Here is a 20,984-nt window from a genome sequence, read left to right on the forward strand (position 1 = left end):
CCCAAGGGGGGGCCCCCACTAATCGACAGGGTGACCTGTGCACACATGATTTAAAGTAAACATTCGGCGAGTTTTTTAATAACCTGAAGATGTCGTTGGAAATCCTGAAGCAAGGAGCCGAGGGGCGGCTCTATCTCGGCAATTACAAAGGGGAATCCTGCCTGATTAAGGAGCGGTTCGTGAAGAAGTACCGTCACCCGGATCTGGACACGCAGATCACGCGGCAGCGCATGAAGGCCGAAGCTAAGGCAGCTGGTCGGTGCCTGGCAGCCGGCATCCTGGCTCCCCGGATCCTCCACTCGGATTTGAATACCCACAAACTGTATATGGAATACTTTGAGAAAGCCCAGACGGCCAAGCAATTCATTCAGGAAACGGTGGCTGGAAAGACGGAGGATCTGGCGAAGCAAACTCTAGAGGATCTATGCACTAGGATTGGTGGAATCATTGGCAAGATGCACTCGAACCACATTATTCACGGAGACTTGACCACGTCGAATATACTCATTAATCCGAAGGACGGCGACTACGACGTTGTCTTCATTGATTTCGGGCTGAGCCACTACAACCAGGCAACCGAGGACAAGGGTGTGGATCTGTATGTTCTGGAACGGGCTCTGCTCAGCACGCACAGTGAGCAACCCTACCTTTTCGAGAGCATTCTGTCATCCTACCGCAAGGAGTGCGGCAAGGACGAGGAGGCTGTTTTAGCCAAGTTTGAGGAGGTCAGGGCGAGAGGACGCAAACGCACCATGATTGGTTAACGAAAATAAACTTTAATGGCTTTAAAACTTTAAAACTTAATCTATTCTCCTAAGAGGCTCTTTGGGAGGGTCATCTTGGAGCTGGTCTATCTTTATTTTCTTTATGTATTTCCGGACTTTGGTTTTTCGCTTGATCTGATCCGTTTTAAGGGGTTCCAGGCCTTCTTCCGTCTGCTCCTTGAACTTTGCATATGGACTTTCCTTTACTTTGGCAATGGCGTCTTCAAGTTTGAGGCCATTGAGTCCAACCTCCTCGTAGTAGAGACGATACTTATCACAGAATTTCGAGTGTCCCTTTTTGAAGGCTGTGGACTTGGTGGACGGATGCTGAAAAATATTAAAATAGTTAAAATTCATTCAATAGAAAGATCTAATTCCAAACATACCCTTGCATCGATGGCTCTGGCGCAGCCTCTGTGGAAGTTGTACAGGTGTCTCAGAAAAGGTTCGTTGGGTTTCACACCCTCCTCCAGGCTCAGCTGCATAATCTCATTGATGTAACCAAAGGACTTTTGGGCACATCCCTGCCGCAACATAGCTCCCAAAATGGGCATGTTTATCTTGACGCCCGCCACCTGCATTTGTTGCAAAAGTTCTCTGGCTTCTTCCTGAGTGCGACAGCCCAAAGCAAGAACTCCATAGGTCACAATATCCGGACGCAATCCAGCGGTGCGGATCATGGACAGAACTTCCTTGGCGCTCTCGTAATCGAACCGCATCGATCGTTTTTTTATCAAAATATTAAAGAAGTCGATATCCACTTTTAGGCCAATCTTACGCACAAAAGCGAGCAACTGCTTCTCCGCTGCATGTGTTGGTGGGATCACCTCCAGCATCGTGGTGAAAGTTTCGATGTCTGGGGTGATCTGGTGCTGTTTCATAAGCTCTAGGAAGCCTGTGAGGCCACCCAGTAGGAGGAACCGTTCATGGGGACGCGTCACCTCCTCCAAAGCCACCAAGCTTCCAAGATGGGGACTGGGCAGTAAGAGATTCGGCAGCTCCAGTTCGCTGGCTGTTGTGGCTACCTCGATTTGTGCAGGAATGGAAGATTCTCGAGCAGCTGTGCTTGGTAAATCGCTCTTCTCTCCATCATCCAGCTGCAGAACTCCCTTTTTTTGGGCTGCGGATGGTGCAATCTGTTCGAGGACTTCTCTCATCGCATCCAAATCCCCGAAACCACAATCCCGGACGCATCTAAGCATAGCGTTAAAGCTATAGTAGTCTGGACTGATTCTTTGTTGCAGCATCTTGTGCCATGTGAGAAGGGCATGGCGGAATCCATGCTCCGCGTTGCCAGCACACGCTTGTAACAAAAAATTAAACGTCTCGGCATTCATGTCCAACTGACGCTCTGCCATTTCATCGGCTAGCATGTAGGCCGTGTTTACATCTCCACATCTACCATAAGCCTTGATCATGGCATTGTAGTTCTTCACATTCGGTTCGTATCCCTTCTCCAGCATGTTCTCCCTAAGGATCTGGGCCTTGGCCAGACCATCGCTAGCCGCCGGAGCATTAGCGCAGGCATTAAAGAGAGAAGTGTATGTTCCCCCGGTGACGGGCAATCCTCGCTGACGCATCTTGGTGTACAGGGAAAAGGCTTTTCGTGTATAGCCAGCCTTGGCACAGCCGCTTATTAACAGGTTATAGATGTACTTGTCCGGCTTGACCCGATCCTCACGCAGCATTCGCGTTTCTAGAACAGCAATGGCCTCGTTTAGCCGGTTAGCTTTCAGATAATCCTTGATCTGACGAGCATACTCCACAGCCTGAAGTTTCTTGGAGCGCCGAGTGGGTGAGTTAATGTATGCTTCTTCTTCTGCATCTCCGGGATCCTCTGGGTGACTATTGACTACCTTCGCATCACCAAATGTATCCGGGTCGCCAAAATCCCGAATCTTTTCCGGAACTCTTTCCTTCGGTTTTTCTTTATTTTTCCTGCGCTGCGTGACTAACTCAGTAATGTCCTCCGGCTTGAACTCTTCCTTGAATGGATTTTGATGCCTGTTGGATTCTCTTTTAGCTTTTAGCCCAGCTTCCTCATCTGTTATCCGCACGTGCAAATGCCGGTTATGTCCCAAAACCCATGGGACAGGAGGAGCCAATTCTCGATTCATGTTATAACTATTAGGGCCCCTTCTAGTAGCATTCCACTGCATGCTACGCATATGGGGAACCAATGAGCGGCTGAACAACCGCAAAGCCATACTTTCTGTTGAAATTTTCAGTGAAATTTATGTAATTAATAAAATAATTCAAACGCGCTGGTCCTCCGTGGGGTAAATAATAAACAGCTGTTTGTCAGAGTTGCCACCGAAGGTAATCCGGCATTCACAAGGAAACGGCTAACCATTCACATTCCTCGCAGTGGGCCGTGCAATCTGACCTGATTTTCGTTATTTTAATGATTAGTGAAAATTAAATAAATTAAACATGAGTATCACCGTAGACCCACGCAGAAAAGAAAAGATCAACCGCTACAAGGCCCCTAAGAATCAGGGCCAAGGTGGTGGCGCTAACGAGGACATGATGCCGGATTACATGAACATTCTGGGAATGATTTTCTCGATGTGCGGGCTGATGATGAAGGTATTATCAAATGAACACCACCATATTTGGGTTATCTTTAACTGAAAGTTCTTTCTGCAGCTCAAGTGGTGTGCCTGGTTCGCATTGTACTGCTCTTGCATCAGTTTTGCCAGCTCCCGGGCCAGCGATGACGCCAAACAAGTACTGTCCTCCTTCATGCTCAGTGTCAGCGCCGTATTGATGTCGTATCTGCAAAATCCGGCCGCAATGACTCCGCCGTGGGCCTCTTAGCAGTGAGAATAGAGCTTGGTAACCTGTCACCAACCATTCTTTAGATAATAACAAACCCATTTCTAGCTTGGATGATAATATGAAGTTTATTTGGAACCAAAAGGGATAAAAATGAATTACAGGCTGTTTAAATAACATAGGCGTGGGTGGGGGAGTGGAGGTAGTGTGATTCAGCTTGTACGTTGGGCGTGGAAATCCATTAAACTCTCGCTCTAAGTGGTAAGCAGGTAGTAGGCGAATAGTACAAAAGCCACGATGTAGATGGTGCCGACGATCAGGACGTATTAAATCTCCCCAAACTGGTCGTGACCCGTCTCCTCGGCGTGATGCTTGGCCTGAAGTTGGCCCACCAACATTACATCGCATTGCATACATCTCAGTGTGAACTTGTCCACGTTGGTAAACTGTCTTGATGACTTGGCCTCGTTGGCTAACTGCTCTGCCTGATGGTAGACCCCCATTTCCTCCACTGGAAAGATGGTGGCAGGGGCAGTGCTCTGGGCAGTCTCCATGTAGAGCGGGTCGTAGTGGATTCCGTCAAAGAGCAGGAAGACGCGCAGTCCGAAGTTCTTATCCTCGCCGAACCGATTGATTATTGCATTCTGGATGTCCACCACGTCAATCTCGATGCCGTAGTAGTTGGACAGAATAGACACCTCGATGGCGCCACCCCAAGAGTCGGCCTTCTGGATCCAGGAACAGTACTCGGCATTAGACTTTCCCAGTACGGCGTCATTGTACTGTTGAGTATCCGCGGCCACTTCCTGGGCAATTATATGGCGCATCATCTCGCTGCCTTCGTTGTCCACCTTCCCGTTCAAGACGAACCGGATGCTGGTGAAAAGGCACGAATTATCCGCTGGGACCACCTTTTTCAAAAGAATGCCGTTGAAGTCACCGTTCGGCCCGCTTTCCGTGGGTGCCACCGGGCGATCCTGCTGAGGGCCAGCAGCTCCAGAGGCAGCCTCTTGTCGCAGCTGCTCTGCATCCTCCTCTGCCTGTAGGCGACGCGCCAGTGCCTCGTCGTCCTCCATGGTGGACCCGAATGTTGTAGTGGCAGTAGAAGCTGGAGCGGACGCAGAAGCGGGACCAGGAGTGGCGGCCGCCTTCTCCTCTACAATCAATGTCTCCCCGCTGTTAATTCCCACGGTTTGGAGGTTCTCCTGCTCCTTCTGCTGGGAGAGGTCTAATGGTTTGGGTGGATAGCCCACGAGGACGTGCAATTGCGGTGGCTGGATAGCGGTGGCCTGGGCTATTCTCGTTTTTAGTTCTCCAAGCGTTGTATTTTCGTTCAGATCACTGACAATAAATTGACCTTTTTTGGATTTTAGTTTTACACTGAAAGAACCCGTCATTGTTCTAGACTGCTGGGGCGCTCCTGCTCTTTTGCTAAGGTGACTGTGTGAGTGCAGGTGGGTGTGGGTGTACTTCGAATTTGGACTGACTGTGATTTGGTAACTTATATATTGTCTAAAATTTTTCCTATATGTATTACTTTTTCTTGTTTTATTCAGTTGTTGTTTTATTTTAGTGTGACCAATGGTTTTGATGATTTTCTTCCAATTGGAACTAACGGAACAACCCTAAAAATTCCAATTGGCGGAGACCGTTACGTTTTTGAATTTTTAAAAGATGGTCTTTTGCCAATAAACTTAAATTATAAATAAAATAAAATTGAAGCTTTAAATTTTGAGAACACTATTCTTCCAAAAAGACAAAATTTCATTTTTTGACTCGGTTCTTAATTTTTAAATAAAAATATGTGCTCTTTTTAAAAAGCATAACGTTTGAATATTTCACACTCTTATCTAGTTAAGGCCAACATCCTGTACCATAAAGATTAAAATGAAACTATTTTAGGTCTATTATGCTGGTGTGAAAAGAACTCAATGGCTAATAGCTGACTCGGCGTTAAGGCCAATGTCAAGCCGCTAATTAGTATTTAGCAGAGAATTTGTTCACAGCTAATGGCCAGAACAAATAGAAGCCAGAACCAAGGAAACGCCGATTAGCAAAAAGAGATAACTCCGGAGAAACCGCAACCAAGCCAATACAAATTGCCCAAAATGTGGGCTCAGAGCCACTCGGACAATGCAACCACAAAAAGGTAGCCCGAAAAGGTGAGAAATGATCCACAAATGAGACAGTTTGGGCCGGCTTTTGTTATCGCGATTGCTCCATATGCGTGGTACGCTAAAATCACTTTTAATAGTCCAAGCAAATTGATTGCCCGCCTTGCCCGACTCACCGAATCTTCGAGCCTCCGCCGGTCGTTGTTTTAATTTCTATGAAAGACGAGCAGTCTGCCGGCCAAGCCACTTACAGCTCTCGACTCACATCTCACGCCTGTCGGCTGTCGGCATATAAATAGACGAGTCGGCGTTGTCTGTGTTCAGTGCAAGCAGGTCTGTCAACGATCATCGATCAAATCAAGCCCAACCAGTCACAATCAACATGAAGTTCTTGCTCCTGGTGCGTCTGCCGTGCTGAATGGATTACCGAGCTACCTTACTCACTATGGATTATCTGCTTCGTGTCCTTTTCAGAGTGTCTTCCTTTGCCTTGCCGTGTGCCTGGTTCTCACCAACGCTGCGCCCCGAGAGGAGGCTGTGCCCGAGGGTCTGGAAGGACCTGGCAGTGAATCCGTCAACCCATCGGACGACCAATCCTTCCTGCTCAAGCTGAAGCTGCTTAAGAAACTCCTCTTCCTGGGTTAGACTTGGCACACTGGATTAAGCCGGGCTTCTCGAGCACGGATGTTTAGATTAACTATGTGTTTAGACTTTTAAGAAAAAAACAAAAGACAGAAAAACATGAAATGAATTAAAAATACTTTTTTGGTCAAAGAATCATAACTCAGTGTTACTTTTTGTGAAGATGGATGGTGAAAATCAAGTTTGTTTCTTAAGTCATTTGTTCAATTATCCATTTTAAACCCTAAAACGCACTTCCTGATATTTGTATTTGTTTGTACAAGATCAAAGTTCGCCAAAGATCAAAGATACTCCAAAAACGGAGTATCATTTATGAATCAAAAGTCCAATCGACATCGATCGCGAAAAAGTTTGCAAACAATTTTGGCAAATTTTTGACAAAAATTACGATGAAAAGTAGGTAAAATTTGTTATTATCATTTTTTGATTTAGAATAAAGATACCGGCTGCTCCAAGTTCGGGAAGGTGTAAAATTTCTGAGTCGGCCAAGTATTTGAAGAGTTTTTCCCTTGTTTCTTTCAAAATATTAAAAAATGGAACGTTTTTGACACTTATTTATTTAGCCGAAATCGGATATTTTCATACAGTTTTTAGTAAATATTTTCATTATTTAGAAACCTATTCAAAAACGGAATACCATTTATGAATAACAGTTCTAATCGTCATCGATCTGCATCAAAATAACAGAAAAATGCAACAAAAAAAATGTTGGCTAATTTTTGGCGAAAATCATGAGGGTACCCCTTGGAAAAATTGCGAAAAATTGGTAAAATTTTTTATTGCCAGCTTTTAAAACAGAATGAATCTACTCAGAAAACCTTAATCGGGAAGGTATAACATTTCTGAATCCTCCAAGTATTCGCCGAGTTATATATATTTTTGTATTTAAAAAATTGAAAAATGGAACCACGTTTTTGAAATTTATTTATTTGTCTGAAATCGAATCTTTTCATACAGTTTTATGTAAATATTTTCATTATTTATAAACCTATTTAAAAACGGAAGACCATTTACGAATCACAGTTCTAATCGCCATCAATCTGCATCAAAAGAAAAGAAAAATGAAACAAAAAAAATTTTGGTAAATTTTTGGCGAAAATCATGATGGTACCCCTTGAAAAAATTGCGAAAAATTGTTAAAATTTTTTATTGCTAGCTTTTAATATAAAATGAATCTACTCGATGTCCCTTAATCGGGAAGGTATAACATTTCTGAATCCGCCAAGTATTCGCCGAGTTATACACATTTTTGTATCTAAAAAAATGAAAAATGGAACCACGTTTTTGAAATGTATTTATTTGGCCGAAATGTAATTTTTTCATACAGTTTTTACTAAATATTTTCAATATTTAGAAACCTATTCAAAAACGGAATACCATTTATGAATCACAGTTCTAATCGCCTTCGATCTGCATCAAAAGAAAAGAAAAATGCAAACAAAAAAATTTTGGTTAATTTTTGACGAAAATCATGATGGTACCCCTTGGAAAAATTTCGAAAAATTTTTAAAATTTTTTATTGCCAGCTTTTAAAGCAGAATGAATCTAATCAAAAAACCTTAATCGGGAAGGTATAACATTTCTGAATCAGCCATGTATTTGCCGATTTATACACATTTTTCTATTTAAAAAATTTATTAACCAAGTTCTGAGCTTTTTGCGTAGTTTTAGTGGATATTTTAACATTTCGCCACCTATCCAAAAACGAAACACATTATCTACATTGAAAGATGAAACATTTAAAAAATCAGACAAGAATTATTTAGAAAATTAAATGTAAATATGCCAAACTTGAGTTTAATTATTCCACATAAACAACAGATTTAATAAATATATTTTAAAATATATGTGTTTCTAAAAGAGTATTAAAGTCTTTTTGGGTATCCTAACTTAACTTAATGATTTTTTGAAAGAGTATAAAAGCTTCGGCTTAGTCCGATAACTTTTCTTGTGGATTTTCGTTTATGTAGGACAGCGATTGGCCAATGCCTGCAATATGTAAGTGCTTTTGAGGCCCGCAAAGGAAGATGCCGTTCGCTTTTCACACTCTCACTCCTCGTGCCAGCAGGGGAACTCGTTATTCCCATTGATATCTAAATAAACAAAAACTCGACCTGCTGCCAGCAGTGGTCATTAGCTCCTTATAGGTCGGACCTGAAGCTGGAGCTGGTGATCCCCCAATCGATGACATAAGAAAGCCGACTGGCACTCGCCATTTGTTGTATGAAAATTAAATTTATTACGTATACTGGACTCATATGTGTGTGTGCATGGGTTTATGGTATTTTCTAGGCAAAGGAGCTTAAATTTTGAATATGTTCCCAACTATTTTGAGTTGGATGTGTTGAGTGGACTTGGACTAGAATCTGAACTGAGCTGAACATGCTGAAAGCAAATTAAGGAGCTTCCTAGCCCAGGAGTTTCTTCAGCTTAAGCAGCTTCTTCAGCTTGAAAAGGGCCTGGGGATCCTGAGGACGTTGGACATCATCAAAAGCTGGTTGGTAAATGTTATCCCCAATCAAGGACTCATCCACGGGAACTGAAGAAACAATGGCAATAGCCATCAGGCAAACGAAAAGTGTCTAAAAGAGATTATAGAGTATTATATTAATCCATTTAAGATTTCTTTAAACCTCATCTTACCAGGGCCAGGTACTTCATGATTGCTTTTGCTGGGTAGATGTTACGCTGATTAATCCAAAAATCGACTGCACCTGGCTCCATCTGTGATCAGAGGTTTATATAGCCGGACAACTGCCGACCACCGATGATAATGTCATATGTAAACTGCAATCTGCAATGTGGAGAACTGGACAAATGAACGATACATAAACAAAAGGCAGAGGAATAAATGAGACATCGGACCAAAAGCAATATCGGTAAACAAAAAAATCAAAAACTGGCCAAAAGGCAAGCAAAGTGGAGCTGAGGGGCGTGGCCCTCCGAGGGCAGGTGCAAATCAGACGTCTTTAAACAACTAAAAACCGAAAACTAAAACACCGAAACCAAGTCGCCCTATTTGCTTTTGCTGGCATCTTTTGTTTACCTTTGTGTGAGCCTCTGAAGAAGTTGATCGCTGATTAAATAATAATCGTACTGAGTAAATGAAAACAAGGCTTAAACGAAGGTCAATTCGAATGGGGTATTTGGTCAAGTTTCGGTGGAATATTCGAGGAAGTTTACCAAGCTTACTAATTCCAGTATCACCCACTTAATGTCTCGGTTTAAACAGTTTAACACTTCAAGTTCAAGAGCAATGCGTTGACGCCCCTTGCCAAAAGATCAGTCAATGGCCAAGCCAATTTAGTAAATTATCACTTGAGAACGAGAGTGAATATCAAAGATCCGTAAATATTTGCCACTTCTACATAGTTTCCATCAAGCCTGAAGACTGGAAACACTTGATCAATAAAGGTGCTGCTAAATGATGGAACTTTTTGGGCTGGGCTGCGTCATAAAACAAAACCATAACTGATACCATTACGGAGGCCACTCGTTTCTGCCAAGTCATTGGAGGCGACGATGATCTTGCAGTTGATCTGTTTCATCCAAAAAAAAACCGGAAACAGATGCCCCACTCTAATTATGTAAATTTACGCACTTTCGAGAATGCCCAAAGGCCAATGTCAGCTCCAAATAAATTCCATAGTTGTTACTCGTAAATAAATGTCTATAGTGCGGTTGTCAAAGCAAAGCTTAGCGCTGCAACAATGTAACAGATAAGATTGAATGAATGTCTTTGAGGCGCTTATTTGTCGTCGCGGTTTTATTTCAAGTTCGTGTGTGTTTTTTATAAGTTTCCCATGCCCCTGGGACTTTCAATTAACTGATATAGGCTTGGCTGAAGTCATGGGTGAGATGTCTCAATTTGTAGGTGTTATAAAGATTTGGGTTATAAAATATGGCTAAAAATTTGCAAAAAATACAAGTCTTTCTTTAGTTGTAATCATTGGGAGCTTCATAGTCATCTTCACTTGGTTCCGTCACTTTCTCATAATGATCTTCAGTTGGCTCAGTAACCTCTGAACTTGACTGAGTCCTCGGGGTGGTGGTGGTGGTCTGAGGTTTAGTGACTCTTTCTGGAGTTTGTCCTTCATCACTACTATCGAAGCTAGAGGGCTCCTTATATCCCGGTGGTCGCTTCATTACAAACTTTATTCGGCAGGAAACCAGCTTGATAACATCCTCGTAAACCTGAATGAGTTCCAACAGTGCCATGTATCTGCCATCTGGAATCCGAAAGGGAACCAGTTTAACATCAAAAGTGCTATTTTCCACATAATAAAATCCTGGAACTAGAGGACAGGAAACGAAAAATGTGGAGGGCAGGACACTTTCGCCCTGGATGTTCTCCAAAGTTATATTTCGCAGAGAGTCGAATATCTTGCACAGGTCCAAGTTCCTAAAGCGCAGCAGGTCCTTGGTGTCTGATCCACCCATCTGGTTGGAGAGTTGCCTCACAAAGATGTGCATCAAGAGCTTGCCGGGAAAGGGGACTCTTACAGTAAGGTTCACGTTGATCACCTCGAAGTTCTCTATGACATAGGATATGTGGATTTCATCCGGAACAAAGGACTTGGCATAAAACTCCTCTACTTGCAAGTTAAGCTAAAAGAACCAAATTCTGGAAAGCGAATACATAATTTATTCAAAAAACTCACACTGTGGACCTCGAAAACGATCATTAAAATCAGACTCTGAAGTAACCACATTGCTGAATGATTAAAAAACAAGCTGGCCGAAATTTGTGGACATTTGGCAACGAGGAAATTAGCCTCATTACCGATCTGTTTAGTCAGGGCACGTTAACTGGACTAATGACTTGATTGCAGACCGATTCTTATCAATGGCCATCAGGTATGAGACCTACAGGGCGTATGCGTAATGTGGGTGTGCTTAGAATGAATGCTAACATGGCGTATACTTGATCATATCTGACATTTGAGTAAACCATACTCGACCGACTATCCGCAATGAGTATTTACCCAACTCGACTGTCAAACAAAAACAACGTGTCTAACGTGGAATATAACGACGCATTTATAAAGACGATAAAGACGGGACCTGGACCCAGTTGCGAATTCAACGCTCGTCACTGGCCAACTGATGAACTTGAACCAAAAAAAAAATATAAATGAATAAAAAACAGGCAAGAAAAGAGAAAAATAATAGTGAAACTGAATACTGTAAAGTTTGCCATGTAAACGGACATAAATTGTGCCGCCGGAAAGCAAAGGCGAACAAAAGTCTCGGATAAATCATCCCAAAACAAAATGTATGTATGCCAGTGGACCATAAATTTGAGCATTTTTATTGCAATTTGCTTGTTTGTACCAAAAACAAGTGCAAACAACGGCCAGCAGTAACAATACCAACAATAACAACAACAACAACACCACCAACGATGGCAAACAAATGCTGCCTTAAGCCGCAAACTACAGTGAAAGTGACGTAATGCTACAAAAACGGGCAAAAAATATGTATAAAAAACCATTAAACAACGACAACAAAGTAAAGAGAAACGGCGGGGGACAGCAGAAAAAAAATGTCAATGTCTTTTACAAGCAAGCCGTGGAGGATGAACAAGAAGAAGCGCCAGCTGACCAAAGGGATCAGTGTGGGCGGAAGTTCAGTGGGCTGAATGGGAGGGGTATGCATAAGGGATAAAGGACGAAGTCGCAGCCGTAGTAGTAGCAGGCGATGCGAAAAAAGTAAACAATGTTGGCCCAGCGACCTTTGGCGATGGCTGCGGGCACGTGTTGCAACTATCGAAGTAGGAATTCTTTTAAGTTTTTCAACTTAATTTATTCTTAAGAATAAACTTGCCTAATTTTTGAATTAGAAATTAAAATTCAAAAGGAACAAATGTCTTATTAATATTATTTATAAAAGTAATAATAAGTATCTCTTAGTATTTTATAATTAACTTTTCTGTCAGGATTCTGCTACTAAAACTACCTCAGCTACATCATCAATCAGCCATAGGAATGTTTTGAACAGATAACAAAATTACTTTTCCGAATCATACGCCCATCTGTCAGGTCAGTAACTAGGGAATACTTTATTTATGGCCTTAAAAGTTTGTAAACTGGTAATTATTTAAGCCAATAAGTCTACTGAAAAAAATGGTCTAGCCCGATTGTCGTGAAGTATGATTACCAATCAAATACTCCTTCCTGGTTTCTTAACTAAACAAAACAGAAACAAAACTATTAATTCAACAGTTTCTTAGACTTCTATTCTCTATATATTTTATGAACCCAACCCTTTTCACGTAAACATCTCTATAGGACATAGCTTCTGTGGTTTTACGTGAAGCATGAAACTGAAAACTGAAAAATTCACATGCATCCGATGTCAGCTTGCATTTTATTTACTTCTCTGCTCTGCGTTTTCTTTTGCCTTTTCGTATATTTTATGCGTTCAGCGTTTTTTATCGCCAGCATTTACAATTCAATGTCACGCCAGGCATTGTTTTTGCCGGTTTTTTTTTTTGTTGGAAATTGCCAAATTGTAGCAGAAGACCGGCCGATAAAATAAAAGAAGAAGCTGCAACAGCAAAGATCAACCAGATCGCTTCTGTGGCATAAACCGGTTAGTACCAGGGCATGTCCCGCCCAGCCTCGGACAATGCAGCTCCAATGCTAAATGAAGTGTGTAACGTGACCTTGAGACCGAAACCCCAACTCCCAACTCGAAGACCATCGTAAAATCCAACTGCAATTGCTGGCCATCCACGGCGCGGTCATCTCTCCATTCATGTATTATTTATGTATGCATGTGGGGTCCGGTCCCGGGGCCCATCGAGTTTTATGAGCTGGCCGGGCTGATAATAATTGTTATTAAGCCCATACATTATGTATGGGGTGCTGAGAAGGGGTGGAAGGGGCTCGATCCGGAAGGGGGTACTATCATTAAGAGTCTAGGCCAGATCCATCAAGATATATCTGTAAAAGGTGGGCGTTATTTGTTGTTGGGGGTTTCCGTCTCAGTTTCTTTCTGGTTTCTGGCTAATGTAGAGTTACGTGAGGTAGGTAATGAACTTACTAGTAGTATTTTCAGTGAATGAAAACTATTTATAGGTAACTTGTAAAGAAAACTTCAATACAGGGAATAAATTTAAGATCAACGGTGTACAAAATTAAAGATCTATCACCTATTCTAGAGATATTTTAAGTACATGTTACAGTACCTTAAGACTTCCAAAAACTAGGACGCTTAAAACTCTTTTTAATTAAACAATTTCACGCATTTAAGTAATAAATCTTTAACCATAGCTATATCCAACTTAAAGATCATAAAAACTTCATTCTCCATTGCGCTTATTCTAACTTTTGTAATTACAGAAGCCAAGATGAGCAAACTCAGTACGGAAAACAATAATTATAATTATTTAGAGGCTATCGCAATATAGCGAGGTTGGCTTTTAAAATGATTCTCTCCTCCATTAAGATGAGTTAACATTATGAGTTAAGATTAGATACAACCCTCTAGGGGTTAGAATCTAGGTTTACTGACGTGTTTATTTTTACAGCCAACACCTGGATTATGGAATTTTTTCTTGTTTAGGCCGATTGATTCCCAAGATCAATGCTAAGTGCTGTAATTAAAGACTTTAGTACATCAGCATAGGAATTTGAATCGCACAGCGTTTACTTGTATTTTTTAGCCTGTCTTGTTGATTTAGCACTTGAGATTTTTGTTTTTCCAGCGGCCCGCCCACTCTGCCAGCCAGCCAGCCCGATATTGGTAGCCGGGTTGGTGTATAAATGGGTATATGCCAAATATATAGTGGCAAAGTGTATCTATAGATAAAATGCAAATTCCCGTTAATTGAATGCCAAACAAAAGCGCAATGGCAGCCGCAACACGGACACTAACAACAACAACAAAAGTAAGTGAAAGGGGTATAGTGCGGAGGGGGTGGTGGTGGTGGTGTTTGAAAAATCAATTAGCAACATAAAATGCTTTTTGGGTTTTAAAGCCTGACTACCTGGGTTAGTTTTCGTAATGGTCTTTCTAGCCATTTCTCTATTCTCTCTCTGGCTATCACTTGGCTTTTAGCTGAAAGTGAGAGAGAGAGTAGAACAAATCCCACTACCACCCACTCACCTACCACCCACCACCCACAAAATAAAAGGGAAACAGAGACTGGAGGCAAGAGGGTATGAGGAAAATCCAGGGAAAAGCGGTGGAAAAACCGCAGCTGCTGCTTTAAATTTATGCCAACGCGGCATTAGAAGCATGGCTTGCGGTTAAATGGGCAGGGGGAGTGGCACCCAAAAGAGGGCGATGGGAGGCGGCCGGGGGGGCATTTCAGCCATATTGGCTAGGTATTGGTAACAGGCACGCGTGTGTGAGTGCTAGTGTGTGGGAGTGTGGCAACATATAGCAAAATGCAAGAAATCAAGGCTTTAGTTGCGGCGGTCGCTACGAAAAATGGCGAGGCGCTTTATGAATATTTATAACACAATGGAGCATGAAAAAGTTGGTTTTTTAGCGGTATGCAAGGGGGCTACTGAACAGGGAGGGTGCCATGGGAGGCGAGATATCCCTGCCGGCTTGTCGATAACATTGCTCGATTGACAGAGACGGCGGGGTTAATGAAAGGATACAAAAATATATAAAAAGTGAGTAAATTTATGGGTTACACATATAGACTTGTTATTAAATCGTTAAATAATTTCATTCACTATTTTTCCTCGTTTCCCATCAAGGAAAACTGCTCGACTTACAATGCAAATGAAAATGCCGAAAGCGGGCCAGCCATCCACCCAGCAGGCGCCCTTTTTAAAAATTCCATTTCCCATGCATTCTATGCATCCTCGCATTTAGATTGGCAATAAATTAATACTTGAACAGGGAAAGTTCTGGAGCAGCTCGCAGCAGACAGGGGAGTGACACACATTGCGAAAATATTTAATTTGGCGAAAATGCCAATCGAACAGACCCTTCGGCAGCCCCATATCGTATGCATATTGCGCATACGCCCCGTGCGCCCGTGGCGACGCCGGCATTAATCAAAGCAGCAATGGAAATTCAAAGCTCATTGGTGGGCAAATTTACAGCAAAAGTTTAAATTAAAAATTTTGCGAAAAATTAAAAAAAATATTCGTTGTGGCAAATCCAATTCCGATATTGATTGGCTGCATTGGTGGAGGGTAGAGGGGATTCAGCAACGGGATTCCCCCAACAGGGCGCACGTGCTGGCGCCATCTAGCGGTCGCTGCATGCAAATTGCCAAATCAGTGCGTGACTTGTAAAATTTCAACAAAACTGGCGAAAAAAAAAACATCTGCGAACAAAAAATGAAATGCAAACTGTTAGTTATGACAAAGCAAACTTAACTAGCGGTTATTTAGTTTCTTTTTCCCTGGTACCTGGTCCCCTGAGCCAAGAGGGGGTGGTGGGGAATAAAATTTCGGAAAATTTTAAACTGGCACGCACGTGTAACGCGCCACAAAGGGGGCAGCAGCCATGGCTTCAAAGGTGGCCCAATCTTTAAGCGCCAGTCAATTACCGAGTTTACAGAATGGCCCGGCTAATAGTTTGCTCATTTGCCACGCCCCCGCCGCCCATTGAAGCCATCCATTCATGACTTTTTTTAATGGCCCTCGGGCAGTAACTCTTTTCTTCGGCTCTCAGCTTGTTTGCTTTTTTGCCGCCAATTTGGTCAGCTACTGTCAAAGTCAAAGGCTAACAAGAGACTCGCACACACAGAGTACAGAGAATAAAAATATATGAAATGGACATATCCCTTTTACATTTTCCCGCCTCGTTCCCCTTGTGCCACGCTTGACCTGCCACTGGGCAGCGTGTGTCCACTTTGCTATTTTTGTATCACAATTTCGATGCTTTTTAAACGATATTTTCATTGACATTCCATAAACATCTTCGCTACGCCATCCGACGGATGCATCGATTCAAAGTTCTGTGTATTTTGAATTTAGATTTCAAGTGCAGAAAGTGGAGCAAACTAACATATCCTGGGACTTCCTTGGGAGTTCAAGTGTCAAAAGTTTTTTTTGGTGAGCTGACAGAGTTTATTGGTTTGTTTGGCCAAGTAAGTCCTGGGAAAGGCCCTAATCGATTCGGACACTTTACAAAATGTTTATCAGACTAAAATAAATAGTTTTATGAAGTGCTGAGAAAAAAAATGAAGGGGAGTTGAAGATGTCGGAGGTAAATAAAATATTATAAACACGTTAAATACTTTCATAAATTAAATTTGAACTTTCAATTTTTACCCTTTTATTTTTTACAATAATTTATGAATGGCAAGATACTGTATCTGCACAAATATTTTCATAATGAAACAAAAAAAGTTTAAAAATATAATTAAGTGAAATTCCTAAGGCTTATCTCTCTTTCCATGCCGTGGTTGGGTATAAAAGGCAAACACCAAATCATATTCTTCAGTAAAAGTTCGCAATGAAGGGGCAGTTGATACTTGGTGTAATTTCCTTTGCCTTTCTTTTCAAAATCGCAATTTGTAACGAATTTCATCGAATTATCGATGGTTACAAGGCCTCTGAAGCACAGTTTCCATACCAGGTATATTTCGATGTACTTGACTTCACTAACTTGGAAAAATCGTCTTATTGGAGCTACGGATGCGGAGGGACATTAGTATCGAAGAGAATTATCCTGACGGCGGCACATTGTTTGGACAGTCCTAAAATGTACGTATAGTCCTATGTGTCTAAAATTTTTTAATTATTTATTTCATTAGCTCTGCAGTTCGAATATATTTTGGAGCTCTGTCTTCGAATGAAACCTTGTTTGAACCTGGTAAAAAACGATTGATTGTTAAACGAAAAGATATTATAATTCATGAGGACTGGGAACCCCATGCACTGTATAATGATATCGCTCTAATAAAACTTCCAATCGATGTCAACTTTAATGAGTATATTCAACCTGCCAAATTACCCTCGCCAACTGTTACCTACATTGGGAGTGAGGCTACTACCTCTGGATGGGAAGGAGTAGATTCGGTATATTCACTGATATCTAAAAATATTGTTTTCTAATTATCTTCTTTATCAGCAGAAGAGAAAGAACCAGTACCCTATCTGAAATACTTTAATGTGTCTATTATTTCGATTGATCAATGCTATAAGGCTATGTTTCGCCATTCGTATAAAATATACCCATCATCTTACATATGCATTCGTCAAAGTAACAATTCACCGTGCCATGGTGACTCTGGAGGACCCCTAATCGTCCATAATGACACGGACTCCGTATTGGTAGGAATCGTGTCGTTCGCAGCGGGCGGTTGTACAGAAAACTACCCAACTGTATACACTAGGGTTTCCTCATACCTGGATTGGATTCGTAAAAATGCTGGCGAGGTCTTAAATGGAACTGAAACTTAAATTAGAATTTTTTGTCTTTCTATGCATTCTTATCTTGTATTCTATTTCAATAAATATTTAAAGGTTATTAATAATATTAAAAATAATATTATTGTCATCGTTGCATTGATAAATTATGCAGTTTTTACTGCTGTTCTTTAGATCCTAGATCATCTAGATTTCAGACTTCAGGGTGAAGAATAATACGGAAAGACATTACTGCCATTAAAAAAATGTGATTTTTCAAGTTTAAGAATCATAACTATATACTATTCTTAGGCTTTATAATTATAATTTTTAACTTAACAGTTTATATTTGTAATTTAAGTTCCAGATGAACTTCCTTACAATTTTCATTTATTTTTTTATAACATTTCATTTCCCCGCTGAACTGCACATCTAAAATTTATGTCAAATTAGCGAGCGCCTCAATGACAAATGCTCGAGCAATAGAAAAGGCCGCAAAGAATGCAATTTTTACAAGCCAGAGTCGAGTTGAGGAAACCGTGGCTTCCTTCCGGGAAACCCACTCTAGTCCTCCTTCCACAGACCCACAGCCTCACTTAAACATCAGCCACATCCTACTTCTTGCCGGAGGGCAACGGAAATTAGTTCAACAGCACTCGTACTGACAACGGCGGCAGTTAAATGTCGTCTAAGAACAGCGATCCTCTAGGGATGGCAAAGAATATCCATAAGCATTAAAAATTATTTTTTTTAAATATGATATTTAATAGTTAACTCTATAATAAAATCAATAAATGGGTTGTAGGCTATAAGATTTATTAATGTTTTTTAATGTTTGTGTGTTAGGCCTTATTTTAGAGTTTGGAAAGTTTTTAATTGATGACCTCTAATTTTTGGAAATCGTGACTGCATTTTCAGTCAATTTTTTTACGCGAACATCTCTAGGACCAATCCTTCCAGCCACCCCAACCCCTCGCTCTAAAATGCAAGCACTTGTTTTTTATAGCCGCAAGTGGGCGGTGGGGCAAGTGGGGCAGAAGCGGTAGAAGGCGCGCGGACATTTGAAGATGATGTAGTGCGGACATAAACATAAATAATGGCAATGCGCAGTTATTACTTTTCTTGGTCTTGGTCTTGGTCTTGGTCGTGGTCCTAGTCCTGGCTCTTCTCCCAGTCCTGGTCTACATCCTTGGGCTGTGATGCTTACATAAAAATTAAATGTAAGTAGGAGACTGAAATTGCAAGCTCCTCCACGGCGCTTCTTGCAACCATCGTATCCCTGGGATGGGTGGGGAGAGTGTCCTTTTTAATTGCATTCTGCCTGCCGCATCAAATGGCAACCGCTTTCCTAATGGGTTAATTGGGCTTAAGGCAAGAGGATCCTTCTGGCCGGGCCGGGTGATTTATCTGTGCTGGCAAATTGACAAACGATTCTGGCTTAATGGAAAAGTTACTCATACGCCATGGATTACGGCGCCGTGCATTATTAATATTCATTTTGGGGCACATAATTTGCACATACTCGTACATCATGGATATGGGCGTAATAAAAGAAAGCAATTGCCATGATTTGGAAAAAAGTTGCAGGCTTGCAGGACCTTGCAGATTGCACGTCCTGGCAACAGGATGCATTCGCCCCCGTCATGCATTAACAACGCCCCCAGCCTGGCTCTCTTTCATAACCTTCTTTCAACAAACCGGGCAAAAAGACTCCGCCAAAAACATAAACAATAAACAGAGCTGAAATGGCGGGGGCACTGCCTCGGGATGCAAGGATTAAAAAGGAACAGGACCAAGGGGTAACGCACTCCGCTAATGCACCAAAAACTGCATCCACCCGCCTCACTTGCTTAAAAATATTTCTCATTGTTGTTGAGACGTTGCAGGTGTTTGCTGAAGCATATCAAAAATATATATAGTACGACTATAGCGACCAAGACTTTAGCCGAGACTTTAGCCGGGCCAAGACGGTGGGTGGGCGTGAGCGTGGGCGGTTGGCTCCGGTTCTTTGAGCCAAGGAAACTGGCTGTCTGGGAGATGTCGGAGCTAGTTCGTGGTTATTTTAATATTTTAGACAATGTTTTAATAAATTACTCTTAAACTTTTCATTTTCGCCCTTTCAATTTTTAAGCTATTCTAGATATTCCAAGATACTGTATCTGCAAAAATATTTTCGTTATGTAACTCACAATCTAGAAATATAATTAACTGAAATTCTCAACGTCTATTAAGTGAAAATATTACTCAATAGGCTTGTCCATATGGTGGTTTTGTATAAAAGGCAAAACCAAAAACGATATTCTTCAGTAAAATTTCACAATGAAGGCACAACTAGCAGTTGGTTTAATATCGTGTGCCTTTCTTTTCAGAATCGCAACTTCTAACGAATTTCAACGAATTATCAATGGTGCATACGCCTCTGAAAAACAATTTCCATACCAGGTATATTACGAAAGCCTTGATTTCTCCAACTTGGAAAAACCGTCTTATTGGAGTTACAAATGCGGAGGGACATTAGTATCGAAGAGAATTATCCTGACGGCGGCACATTGTGTCGACAGTCCTAAAATGTACGTATAGTCCTTAACTATTGGGTTATGACTTATATTCAAAAATTTTAATATATCTCACAAGATATGCAATTCGAATATTTTTTGGAGCCCTTTATTCAAATGGTACGTTTGAACCTGGTAAAAAACGATTGATAGTTAAAAGGAAAGATATTGTGGTTCATGAGAATTGGGAACGGTTTCCAGGCTACAATGATATCGCTCTAATAAAACTACCAATCGATGTTAATTTCAATGAGTATATTCAACCGGCCAAATTACCTTCGCCAAGTGCTTCTTACATTGGGAGGGAGGCCACTACCTCTGGATGGGGAAGGAGTAGATTCGGTATATTAACTAATACCTCAAAATATTCTTTTATAATTATCTTTGTTATTAGCAGAAGTGAGAGGACCAGAACCCCAGCTCAAATACTTCAATGTGGATATTATTTCGAATGATCAATGCAAAATGGAAGAAGACCAAAGACACTATCCATATAAAATATACCCAACATCTTACATATGCATTGGCCCAAGTAACAATTCACCGTGCTACAAAGACTCTGGAGGACCTCTGATTGTTAAAAATGACACGGAAACCGTGTTGGTGGGAATCACATCGTTTGGAGTGCCGGGTTGTCCAGTAAACCATTCAACTGTATACACTAGGGTTTCCTCATACCTGGACTGGATTAATAAAAATGCTGGCGAGCACAATTTAAAGTAAAATTTTATTAAAATATTTATAAAATTAAAAAAATAAACATAAAGAATATTTAAAAAATGTAACTCTTTTTCAAACGCACTC

At 41.3% G+C, this 20,984-nt stretch overlaps 8 protein-coding genes across 8 annotated transcripts; 4 read left to right on the forward strand and 4 right to left on the reverse strand.

The window, feature by feature from the left end:
* The first annotated feature begins 22 nt into the window (after positions 1-22).
* Tcs5 (TP53 regulating kinase) lies at positions 23-799 on the forward strand. The gene has a single exon (XM_017244849.2). It carries the CDS (start codon positions 90-92, stop codon positions 762-764), a length of 675 nt encoding a protein of 224 aa, XP_017100338.1. The 5' UTR covers positions 23-89; the 3' UTR covers positions 765-799.
* Positions 763-3,052, reverse strand: LOC108127661 (pentatricopeptide repeat-containing protein 1, mitochondrial). The gene is made up of 2 exons (XM_017244843.3): positions 1,151-3,052; positions 763-1,091 (listed from the first exon to the last, which is right to left on the reverse strand). Exons 1-2 carry the CDS (start codon positions 2,969-2,971, stop codon positions 801-803), a joined length of 2,112 nt encoding a protein of 703 aa, XP_017100332.2. The 5' UTR covers positions 2,972-3,052; the 3' UTR covers positions 763-800.
* Positions 3,053-3,116: 64 nt separating this feature from the next.
* Positions 3,117-3,700, forward strand: LOC108127670 (protein Asterix). Its single transcript, XM_017244852.3, has 2 exons — positions 3,117-3,353; positions 3,414-3,700. Exons 1-2 carry the CDS (start codon positions 3,198-3,200, stop codon positions 3,582-3,584), a joined length of 327 nt encoding a protein of 108 aa, XP_017100341.1. The 5' UTR covers positions 3,117-3,197; the 3' UTR covers positions 3,585-3,700.
* On the reverse strand, positions 3,652-5,129 carry Yod1 (Yod1 deubiquitinase). The gene has a single exon (XM_017244846.3). It carries the CDS (start codon positions 4,937-4,939, stop codon positions 3,869-3,871), a length of 1,071 nt encoding a protein of 356 aa, XP_017100335.2. The 5' UTR covers positions 4,940-5,129; the 3' UTR covers positions 3,652-3,868.
* A 760-nt stretch (positions 5,130-5,889) lies between these two features.
* Positions 5,890-6,433, forward strand: LOC108127671 (uncharacterized). Its single transcript, XM_017244853.3, has 2 exons — positions 5,890-6,056; positions 6,131-6,433. Exons 1-2 carry the CDS (start codon positions 6,039-6,041, stop codon positions 6,299-6,301), a joined length of 189 nt encoding a protein of 62 aa, XP_017100342.2. The 5' UTR covers positions 5,890-6,038; the 3' UTR covers positions 6,302-6,433.
* A 2,104-nt stretch (positions 6,434-8,537) lies between these two features.
* On the reverse strand, positions 8,538-9,095 carry LOC108127608 (uncharacterized). Its single transcript, XM_017244756.3, has 2 exons — positions 8,942-9,095; positions 8,538-8,880 (listed from the first exon to the last, which is right to left on the reverse strand). Exons 1-2 carry the CDS (start codon positions 9,020-9,022, stop codon positions 8,707-8,709), a joined length of 255 nt encoding a protein of 84 aa, XP_017100245.2. The 5' UTR covers positions 9,023-9,095; the 3' UTR covers positions 8,538-8,706.
* Positions 9,096-10,234: 1,139 nt separating this feature from the next.
* On the reverse strand, positions 10,235-11,010 carry LOC108127504 (uncharacterized). The gene is made up of 2 exons (XM_017244602.2): positions 10,960-11,010; positions 10,235-10,906 (listed from the first exon to the last, which is right to left on the reverse strand). Exons 1-2 carry the CDS (start codon positions 11,008-11,010, stop codon positions 10,235-10,237), a joined length of 723 nt encoding a protein of 240 aa, XP_017100091.2.
* A 5,719-nt stretch (positions 11,011-16,729) lies between these two features.
* LOC108127502 (trypsin beta-like) lies at positions 16,730-17,679 on the forward strand. The gene is made up of 3 exons (XM_070279433.1): positions 16,730-16,980; positions 17,031-17,286; positions 17,338-17,679. Exons 1-3 carry the CDS (start codon positions 16,730-16,732, stop codon positions 17,677-17,679), a joined length of 849 nt encoding a protein of 282 aa, XP_070135534.1.
* The last annotated feature ends 3,305 nt before the right edge of the window (positions 17,680-20,984 follow it).

Source organism: Drosophila bipectinata, chromosome 3L (genome assembly GCF_030179905.1).
Source record: "Drosophila bipectinata strain 14024-0381.07 chromosome 3L, DbipHiC1v2, whole genome shotgun sequence".
Taxonomy (NCBI): domain Eukaryota; kingdom Metazoa; phylum Arthropoda; class Insecta; order Diptera; family Drosophilidae; genus Drosophila; species Drosophila bipectinata.